Raw genomic sequence first — 12045 nt, forward strand, 5'->3', positions numbered from 1 at the left:
TTCTATAATTTTTTTCTATTCAAATGGAAATTGCTGGCATTTACGATACATTTATGTATGTATTTCTTCTCCTTGGAATTCCTACGTTTTTCTATTTTTTAATTGCCTTAATTCATAGTCATGCTTTTAAAAGTTATCATCTTTAAATCATACCTGTACATATTATAAGGCTAATCGATAATATTTTGTTCTATTTCTTCCCACTTTTTCTTTCCGATTTTACGACATCGCTTCGCTATCTATGCTCTCTTTGATTGTTCGCTTCAAAACATGCTCACCACTACAACCACCACCACCACCACCACCACCAACACTACCCCAACCACAATCAAACTATCCACACCGTTACCACAACCAAACCACAATCCACCATGCAGCACCACATCAACCCTATCGGTCGGCAGCACTGGTAGTCAAGCGCGTTTGATACAATCATCCCATCCGCCATCGAGCTATCAGCCAGTTCTCATGAAAGATTTAGGTAAGACTTACTCAATAACAAACGAACTATCGTCTTCCCCTCAAGCAGAGTACATGGAAGCCACTGCGTCAGCGACAGTGAGCTCTTTGTCCGCAGCTATGGAGGCCACGGGTCAAATGATGTTTATGATCGAAGAGATGGGCATAGAAGTCGGCGAGATGGACGTGGAGGAGGAGGAGGAGGAGGAGCGTGGAGAAGAGATGGATTATGTACTCGAGTCGGATTTGCAGGCTGCATCCGTAGCAGCAGCTTTTAATTTAAGTTTAGGTAGTAGTGGTAGTAGAGCAATAACAATTAGGGGTGGTGATATGGCTAACACAGGTAGTCGTAACGGTAATAATTTACATCGTGTCCCTACTCCTAAGCGTTTGTCGCCTAGACAATCGCCCAAAGCAGATATTGAAGTAATAGAAATTTTCGCTAACGAGCTAAGTCAGTTGACCGCCGCTGAGCAAGTATCGGTTGTGCATCATTCGGGAAAAGAGTCTTCCAAAAAGTCAAGCATGCGCCAGGCAAGTGTCAGTAGTGGTAGCAGTAGCAACGGTGCTACGGCTTCCGCCAGCGATGTAATAACTCATGTAGTCGACAAACACTTAAGTGATCTGGAACACGAACAGCTCACTGACACCACATACGATATCGCCGCTTACATGGCCAACCTTAAAGAGCAAGCACTCGAATCACAAGATCTGCAAATGGACACACAGGATCAGCAACAGAATGACTCAAGTCTTTCGCCGGAGCCGCAGACAGTTGTAGAAAATACCCAGCAAACGGTAGTGGCTGAAATCGAATCTCCCCCTCGGCCTGCCACAGAATCTGACAGCACCGGAACAACGACAGGTACTTCCGAAAAGTCGGAGGATGAATCGGAAGATGCTATGTCAACGGGTGCGCACCATATCATCATTGACAAGAAAGTAGATAAAGTGTTCAAGTCCAAGCCCTCGGAGAAGGCACAAAAATCGAGTAGTGGTAGCAGTAACAGCATTGCTAGTACTGGCACCAAATCGAAAACGACGAAGTCGCCACGTCAGAGTATTCACATTTCACCCGACCGCTCCAAATCGCAAGGTAGCTCGCCCGTACGCATAATAAAGATAAAATCACCTCGTTCTAGTGTCAGTGAGCAGGGTAAGCGATTAAGTGCTAGTTCCAGCCGAGACTCCTCAGCCGATCGCCTTTCCAGCGGACGGCGCACTCCCAGCCCTCGTCGCAGCTCGGAAGGTAGTGGAATACTAAAGCGACCCACCAGCCCAGCTGCTGGCATACTGAAGCCTCCGCCAAGCCCCAGCAAGTCGAAGAGTCCCGACCGAAGCTGCCTGAAGAAACTCGCTCCCGCGCACGACTGCAGCGTCGAGTCACTTTCCCCACATATTTCGCCACGCGATAGTATTGAACACCTATCGCCCGATCGTGCCAGCACGAGTCTCTGCCAGCGGCATTCGCCACGTAGCAGCTTCGACAGCCGCAGCTCTGAGCCAACTCTTGATATACCACGCTCGTCGCTAAAATCACCACGCGGAAGTTTCGAATCGCGTTCTCCTGACCGCTGCAGCCGCAAGCGCAGTCAATCCGCGCATGGCAGCTTTGAAACCGGACAACGCGCTGCAGCGCTTGCTGCCTCCGAAGCCTACTACCAGTATTACCCGATATATGATAATCAGACCTGTAGTGATCATTATATTTCAGCAGCTACAACCGGTATGCAACGAGATGCCGGCACTTCCACGACAAGTACGCGTCGCTTAAGCAAATCCTTGGAGCGTTCAACATCGCGTGAAAGCACTACAAGCAGCTCGTATCGTTACGGCGTTTCACCGGAACGCATTTACACAATCAACACAATGGGTACTGGTCCCTTGCGTTCGCAGTCGGCTGAAAACGCATTTGAACGTTACGCCTACGATCCGCACACGGGGCAACATTATCAAGTGCAAGCGCGAGAATCGGCCACTGCTGCTCCACCTGCCGCCTTCATGTACAGCCACGAACCACAGTGTCCACACGAGCGTATCGCCGCATACCAGCTCAGCTCGTCTGCGCCCGAATACACGACATGTATTGACTGTATGTACCAGAAGAGACCCTCCTAGCATAAGGCCCGCGTGCGGCAGAGTCGTACGCGGAAGAAGACACCACGTGGCGTAGTTCAACCACCGACGGCAACGGCTTCGGGTATGATTTGTGCGGCCAGCTTTGATCCGGAGGCAGCCGTTGCGGCGGGTGCTAGCGAGGCAAGCGGTTGTGTGGATTGTCACGACTACTACGAGATACACGTTTAAATGGAAATTAAATAACTGAAATGAAATACATATATATTTAAAAAAAAAAAAGTATCTAAACCTAAAAGAAAATCTTACTTGTGCAGTCCTTACATACGTACATTACCATCAGAACCATCAGAAATGAACTTGTTGCCATCCAAAGGTCCTCAACTAATAAGTTTACATACATATGTACATATTTATGTGCATATGCGTAAACGTATGTATTTATCTTTGTTGTTTGTCACAGGGATTTTTGAAAAACTAAGCTATGTATAAGTATCGCATATATATGTATATGTACATGTTTGTATACCAAGAATAGGTTCTTCAAGTGTTCAGAATAAGGATTAGTATTTACTACAAGTACGTGTAAAGTGATGGCCTCAATACTTTTTGTTTCCTTTGAATTATTACACCGTACGACAAAATCAAAAAAATTTCAAAACACACGAAGCAATCAATATGCTCACGAAACAATGGGCTAAATATAGTAAAGCTGCGTTTTTATTTTTTCACGTTGACGTCAGGATTTTTTAAAGGACTTTGAAATTTTGAAGATATGATTAATTCAAAAAATTATTACAAAAAAAATCAGTGCAATGTAGAATAATAATATGGATACCAAATGCAAGAGAAAATTCTGTAGAATTAAAAAACAATAAAGTTTTTGGTTTACAAGAACGAATAAGTATTAAAAATGCGCTTTTTAATTAATTCTATTTTTTTAAGCCAATAAAGTTAGGAGAACGAAATTCGAGGATGTGGTCATGTATATATTAGTCCTTAATATATATTTTGTTCAAAAATAAATATTGCAAATTTTCAAGGATATACAAGGATAAAATTTTAAAAGGAAATTTTCCATACCCATTCGTCCTTTTGCACCAAAAATATTAATATTTGTTAATTCTATAGCATTTTCTCTTTTATTTGATACCAACATTGATATTCTACATTGCACTGAAATTTTTTAATAATTAAAAAACAAATCCTGACGTCAGAGTGAAAAATTAAGAACGCTGTTTTACTATAATTTGCTCATATATTCGCGAATATATTAATTTTTGTGGGTGTAAAATTTACTGTCGCACGGTGTTATGAAAGAAAATACTTAAATTATTCGAGTAATGAAAATTATTCTCTTTGAGTGCTATCTACAAAAATTAATTGGTAAAAAATAGAGGCGTGTTTTGAGTTAATACATTACTACTTGTTGTATTTGCATTGTAATTGGAAGTGTTTTTGAAAACGTATGTATACATACGTACCTGCTTATTTATACGTAATGTAAGTAATTATGTGTAGAGATTTACAATACATACATAAACACTTAGATGCGAGAACATGCATTGTATAAGTACATTACATAACGTTTTCATCTAACAATGTACAGGGAAAATTCGTAACTAAAATAAGTAAGTTTAAATTTATGTAAGAAAATAACATAGGTACATATAGTACATACCTGCGTCTAATATGTATAGTACATACCTGCGTCTAATATTCAAAAAAAAAAAAAAAAAATTCAGATCTCTGATAAGTCTTGAGATTTCGTATATTAGATTAAAAAAAAAATGATGGCGCCTGCTCCATATGGGTTTAAGAGGTCGCTACCGGCGCTTGAAATTTCAATTTTTCACTAACTTCGAAATTTCGTATCAAAGGATAATTCGATAACTAAGGTCGTATATTTTCAGAAAAACAAAGTGGTTTCTATACAACAATTTAACGCTGAAACGATGTAATAAATAGTTCGTTTTTCTTCAAAAATTACTTACGCTCCGCAATACCGCATTTAGGGGTTTCAAGCCCATCTTGGAGCAGGCGCCATCTTTTTAATCAAATATACGAAATCCCAAGGCTTATCGAAGATCCGAAAACTATTTGTTGAAACAGTTTAATGCATATGTATGTAGATTTTCGTGTTGTGGTGGCGAAACGCGTTGAAGGAAAAACAATATTTTTAAATATTTGATCTACAAATCTCGTCCTCATGTGTCTTCCTCTATAAAAAATATATATATATATATATATATTCAATTTATAAACGCAACCGAGTTTGGAAACTAATTGTTTTAATGAACAAAAGTTATAAAGTAGTAGTATGTATATTTCGTGCTAATATTTGTTTACAAGGCTAAAAATTCTGAACAGCTCAGTTCAAAGTTACAAAAATAGATGAAAAGAATAAGCAAAATGTTCAATTTCCAAACACTAATTTATATAAATAACTGGTTTACATTATTCACAATAATAACTGGATTCAATGCATTCCACGCCAGATTAGATAATTTCAATTCCAATACACAACCCTGCTTAAGATCCCTTTCTTAAAATATTACTGATACAATGTAAACCAGTCATTAGCAATATATTTTATATATAATTTAAAAACTGCAAATTTTGTACTTGTAACCGAAATGACGGTACATACATACATATGTACATATATCCTCAAAATAATACTGGGTGATTCACAAGGTGTCACAACTGTTATACTGGTATAAAGTCATCAATTTAAAAACGTTTAAAACTCCTTTGTGTTTGCTATGAACCACTCAAAAATAAGTTTAACCTTTATAAAATTTATAACAATGCGACAAGTTATGACAGCTTGTAAATCACCCATATGTAAGTATATATGTACTTATATGTAAAATACGCTCCAATTGTCCTAAAATTCTGCTAACAAATTGGCAAAGGCTGTACTGTCCTCTCATAACTAATGGCTGAGGATGGAATTTACATAGGGATCAACAAGTCAACAAGCTCTTCCAAACTCTAAAAAGCAAAGTTGGAACTGCAGTATGGTCCGATCGCAAGTTTAATTTATGGGTCCGCCTAAACCCTACAAAAACCCCGAAAAATGCAATGGGAGACCAATAAAAAATATTTTTTATTTCAAATAGTTACATAAACAATTGGGTATTGTTATTGAAAGTCTCCTGAAGAGAACCAGAGCTTGTCGATCGAAAAATATTGATTTTCAAGAATTCTATATCATTTCTACGAAAAGTTGTTTTTTTCTCCATATAAAAATACATGGAAAACTTTGAGAGCTTTGAGCGACCTCTAAAAATTGTTTGATTTCACAATAAAAAACGGGGGTATACTTTTTTCGGTTCGGAACAATCCTAGGGGTAGAGCATTACAATTCCGACTTTACTGTTTTTGGACCGCCCTAATGTACATATGTAATGTACTGTTCATAAATTCACTGGCGCCTTCCTTTTTTAACCAAGTTGATTATTTTTTTTTTTTTTTACTTATAAAACTACCAAGAGATCAATTGAGCCTGATTTCTTGAATTGAAACTGCATACCCAACATTTTTCTAAAAATTAAAAAAAAAAATTGTTTTCAACTACTTTTTAGTAAGTAGCATTTATTAACTACAACGGGAGAATCGATTTTCTTCAAAATTATTACTTTTGCTGCACGCTGCACTGAACAATTTAATATCAGCAAATAAACATTCAAAAATCGTACTCAACTGATCTCGTGCCCACTTTATAAGCTTTCATTTAAATCATTTAAATTAATCAAATGGTTGAAAAATTAAGGCTCCATTGAGTTATGAATAGTAAACCCCTGTTTTGAACCACTATGCACCGGTGCACAGTGGTCGGAGAAGCTGTGTTACGCGAAAAATTAGAAGAACTGCTACGATTATAATAAAAACGCATCTTCGTAGTATTTTTGTTATGCTAAATCTGAATATGCCATCAAATTTTTAGTTTGACTGTTGACAGCTGTCAAATCAACTGCAAATTTCTCTAAAATTAAGAAAATCTTTTTGAAAATACCACTTATTAGGTTTTTAGGCACGCTAGTCACGAATTTTATGTCAAATTAAAAGTTTGACAGTCGACAGCTGTCAAACGGACTGCCAATTTTTATAAAAATCAGAGAATCTTTTTAAAAACGTTATTGATAAAGTTTTAAAATATGCTGATCACGAATTTTACGTCAAATTAAAGCTTTGAGAGTTGACAGAGGTCAAATTGACTGTTAATTTTTCTGATAATAAGAAAATGTTTTTAAATGCTACTGGTAAGGGTTTTAGACACACTAGTCACGAATTTTACGTGAAAATAAAACCTTGAGATTTGACAGCTGTCGAATGGGCTGTCAATTTCTCTAAANTTGATAAAGTTTTAAAATATGCTGATCACGAATTTTACGTCAAATTAAAGCTTTGAGAGTTGACAGAGGTCAAATTGACTGTTAATTTTTCTGATAATAAGAAAATGTTTTTAAATGCTACTGGTAAGGGTTTTAGACACACTAGTCACGAATTTTACGTGAAAATAAAACCTTGAGATTTGACAGCTGTCGAATGGGCTGTCAATTTCTCTAAATATAAGGAGAATTTCCCAAGAAGTAAACGTACTGTTCTCGAGTTCTATATTACATTCAAACTTTTTCAGTTGACATCTCATAATCAACTGTCATTTTTAGTTGAGTAACACAATATATTTGTTAAGCAAAATTACTGATTTATTGTATTTGATCGAACATATTTAAAATGAATTTATGGTCAAATTACGAATTATTAACAATATTTATAAATGGGCGATAGTTGTTCAGCCCAAACAATTTTTTAAGATTTTTTTTTATACCAAATTGGTGATTTCCAAACCTAAAGTTTTCTCATTTTCAAATAACGTTGTTCAGGTTTGAATTTTTGTTGATGAGAAATTAAAAAAAAGCAGATGGCCCCAACTACCACCAGTTCACGTATGTTCAAACGTCTACCATACACCCTGTATTAACGAATATTACAGACAACAAATTAAAATAGAAATGACGAAATATTTTTTTACTCATCTCTGTCACTTTCAACAAAAACTGAAGCATTTTGAGTTGAGTTCACTTCTCGAAGAGGGGATCGGTCTCATACTGGATATAACAGGATCAGATGTTAAAATTAACATGTGAAATAAATCTTCGTTAGATTCCTTCCTGGTCATTTTTCGAGTGTTATGCTCGCGATACCATCTGAAGTCTTTGTTGCGAGCCTCCTGGGCTTCCTCAGAAAAATGTCCTACTGGTAAATGAATAGATACCAAAGGCAATACCAAATGTCATGCAAATTTAGTAATTTTTTAAATTCTTGGGCGCCATATTGGATACAGAAGAATAACACATGTGTCCAATAAGGAAGGGTGTAATATTCGGCAACGATAACTTCCGATAACAGCCTTCGGAGTTGCCATGAATGCGAAACTCTAAATAGCAAAATTAAAAAAAAATTAAAAAATTTATTTAAATCTCGGATGCCATATTGGATTTTGAATTTTGAATTTTCCAAAACTTGTTTGAAATTTATAATAAGCGAACTTAAGAACCTCAAAATATCAAATTTTATGAAAATTTTGTTTATTCTTGGACACCATATTGGATCCGTTATTTTCGGTTTTTGAAAATTGACTTCAGGTTTATCAAGACACATCTTTTAAATAATATTATGCTAAATGAAGAAAAATTACATTAATCCGTAGTGTTTTATATACTTTATGATATTTGGAACAATGGCTAAAGTTGGTCTAGTGTCGTAAAAGTGGCGCGAGTGTGCGCGGCTTTTCTTTTCGTAGATCCTTAACGGACCCCTTGAATTAGGTTTTGATAAAGGAATGAAGATCTTACTCTGCTCTACTCATTAGTTAGTTAAACCTTTTTGAAAAAAAATATTTCTTGAACAATAATCCCTGTCATTAAGGTATTCATAATTTGGTAACAAAATGTTATTATGTAATTTTTCATATGAAATCATCATTTTCCATTTTTATGAAGTAACACTAAACCAGCAGTTACTGTTATAATTTAAAGTTTCCATAAAAAGAAATCGTTCAGAAAGCTATCAACTCATAACTGTTAGAACAAGCCACGATCGAATTCGTTGAATTAAATGTAACATATTATTAAAAATACTAACCAGCTTTGAGTTCGCTGGACATTTCTGAATAAGAATGGCTTTACTCCAATTAATTTATCACAGTTTAAAAATAGGCCTTTTTCGCGTAAAACATGCCTTATCCGACCACTGTGCGGTGGCTAAAATGTCTGTATGGAACAGACCTGTGCATATTTCAGGCCATTTGTGCTGCAGTATTACCACTTATACATACATATTATTGGCGCAAGCAAAGTTCGCATTCGGTCTGTTGCTGTAAGGTACTTAATAATAATAATAAGATTACATTCTTCTTATGCAGTTGCTTCTTTGGTAGGTGAATCAGTTACCGATTGATAAAATTAATTCCAAAACACGTCGCAATATTAACGGGGACCATCAGCGTTGCCAGATAGCGTAATGTAAATTTTCGCAGTAAAGTAGCTGAAAAACTAGTTCGAAGCCTTTTCCTCTTTGAATACTTTCGAGCTGGAGCTTCGCTGTCGAAGCATAGTTTAGCTATACATATATGAAAAATTCGAAGGTTAGCAAATGTGCTGATGAATTTCATCATAAGTATGCACACATGAGTACGTTGATTGTAGATTCCACTAACGTCTAGAATTGTGTACAATAAATAAAGTAAAACTTAGTTAGGTTTTGGAAGTACAGACAAAACAAAAATCAGGTTATTTATTATACGTATAAAATTTTAATATAATTTGATAATTTCAAATCAAGAGTAGGTACTTATAGTTATACATACAATTAAAAAGAAAATAATAAGTATGAAATAAAAATTTTAGTGGAGTCATAAGAAAAATTTAATGTTAATATTTGTAATTGTACATAAGTACATAAAAAATAATCTAGGAATATGTTAACGATGAAAACCAAAACGTAACTTTGATGTTAACATACCTGTCCTTGAATCTTTAAGAGAATACTAGTCTCCATTTAAAATTTACTCAAACCATGAAAAATTGTACAACAATCAGGAATTTCCAGAGACATATGGCAACTATTAAAAAGGGATTGAATGTTAATATTACCAACTATACAATACATACGTATGTTTATATATGTATACCAGAAATTATGCGGAAAACTTATTTTAAATCTCAAAAAAAAAAACAATTCAACGAAATCAAAAGGAGGAAATAAACAAAAATATTTACCTTAAAAGATATAAAATTCAAAAATATAAAAAGCGGATCTCAAAAACCAGTATAAGAAGTTGAAGAAATACGGATACACAAGCATTAACTCTAACAAATATGTATGTAGCTGAAACCAACACAAATGTAACAATGATTGACATTTTTGCATGTAAACAAACAAAAACATAGAGGAATCAGCAGAGAAGGATTTGCAAAATTCAAATGGAAACCTGCGCGACAATTTTACATACCTGTACAAACTGGGACGACAAAACACTAATATACATATATACATACATATGTAGTATATCTACAGATCGAAGAAATATAAGCAACTGACAAATGTGAATACATATACATAAATAAAGACAATGCAATAAGTGCTCGCAGATAGATTACACGAAAATTATCACAATGGACAACAGCTTACTAAATAACCACAAACAACAACACTAAGCGACGTAGCTAGCAACTGAACTAAATGAAATGAATTCTACAAACAGTGAGTGAAAACAAAAACAGGCAAACAAAGTTACTCATAAGATTAAAAATGTAATTATTTAGTTTGTTAAATAAATGTTGTAAGTAGTTCAATTTTGAGAAAATGTTAACAAATGTAGCTAGACGTGATTAAATACGAATTCCTCAAGAAAACTTTATCCTGCAAACATACATACGTACATGCGTAAACATATACATGAAAAAAATTAAACCATGTGCAGAGTAGTTCCCCTTAATGTGCTTCGTTAAAATCAAAAAAAAAAGGAACAGTCCAGCGCCTTCGTCTTGGTCTGCAGGCTGTATCGGAGATACAGCCGCTATATTTAAGCGTAGAATACGTGGTATGGTTAAGAGCATATCCAAGTCAAAAACGAAATCACACACNGCTGTACGACTACAGTATGTATACAGCTGAAAAGTTTTGTTGTAACAATATACTCGCACATTAGTCTATATATTAAGCCCAGTTGAGGTAATAAATCGTCTTAAACACCACACAAACATACATACATACATCAATGTATACACACATACAAACGTGCATACAATCGTATATGTACAGATGTAAAGAGAAATTATTCTGCAATTAAATTAAGCATTACAAGACTATGTCGATGTACTTCCAATTGAAATAGTAAAAAAAAGAACTTAGTATTTATAAGTAAGCAAAGGAAGATTGTGAGGGATTTCCGAAATTGAACTAAGTATCAGGACACAATGGTTGGATGAGGCAATTAGCGCCTTTTTTGTAGTTAGTAAAGGCACCAAGTAAATAAATATCTGTTACCGACTACCGACACAGCAACTAAGAATCAAAGTTAAAATAAAAAAAAATACTCTAAAAAGATTAAATATGTACATGAATCAATACCAGAATTTGGAATGCTTATGAAATACTTAGCGTAAGCATAACTACGAACATACATTCAAATTTGTGTATAAATGATATTCAAGTTTTTTTTTTTATATATATTGAATGCAGTTTATCAATTACATTGAATTTTTTTAAAGCGAGTTTTGCTTTTGGACACATAAATTTTTAACTATATTTTATGAAAAAAGAGAAAGTGCGCGTAAACTAACTTCGACGAACTCAAATGCAAGAAATACATATACATACACAGTGAGTGTCAGTCAAAATCGTACAGTAAATTTTTTTTTCATATTTTGAAAATATTTTGTTTCATTTAAATTTTATTCATTTTTAATAAACGTATAGTCCATGCTACCACAAAATCAATAAAACTCAAAGTTTCTAACTGTGTAACAATTAAAAAATAAAAGTTATGCATGAGTTATATGAAAGAAAATGCGCAACATCGCCAACAAAAAAAATTGCCGAATTATTGAAAAAATTCTGAATAAAAAGTGTGAAATTTTGATGAACATTTTCCGATTTTTTTTTTGTAATATTACAATGTTAGAAACTTTGAGTTTTCTGGATTTCATTTTAGTATGACTTATAGTTTTATTAAAAAATAATAAGATTTAAAAAAAAATATTTTCAATATAGAAAAATATTTGCTGTACGATTTTGACTAACACTCACTGTATATATATGCATACATATGTACCTGTTTGACAACCTCACCAAAGTTTGCTCTATTTTACCATCTATTCAAAAAGGTCCTGGAATTTTCCAAAAAAAAATAATTTTTCCAACCAAAGTAAACTCTATGGCAACCATCACGGTAAACATGTATGCAGTAAGCTGGTTTCGATTTTCAAAACACATCCC

At 34.6% G+C, this 12045-nt stretch overlaps 1 protein-coding gene across 3 annotated transcripts in view; it reads left to right on the forward strand.

Moving 5' to 3' along the window:
* The window catches only part of sif (guanine nucleotide exchange factor still life), a 376406-nt gene that overhangs the window by 356619 nt on the left and 7742 nt on the right, over window positions 1-12045 (forward strand). For 2 of the 3 annotated variants that reach the window (XM_017637645.1, XM_017637652.1), the window contains exon 21: window positions 378-481. In XM_017637645.1, coding sequence (XP_017493134.1) covers window positions 378-481 — 104 coding nt within the window. Of the gene's footprint in view, window positions 1-377; window positions 516-695; window positions 2992-12045 lie in introns of those variants that run through there. The other variant, XM_017637660.1, reaches the window with a different exon arrangement.

This window comes from Rhagoletis zephyria, unplaced genomic scaffold, assembly GCF_001687245.7.
Source record: "Rhagoletis zephyria isolate East Lansing unplaced genomic scaffold, Rhagoletis_zephyria_1.1 Rzeph_scaffold_00133, whole genome shotgun sequence".
NCBI classification, from domain to species: domain Eukaryota; kingdom Metazoa; phylum Arthropoda; class Insecta; order Diptera; family Tephritidae; genus Rhagoletis; species Rhagoletis zephyria.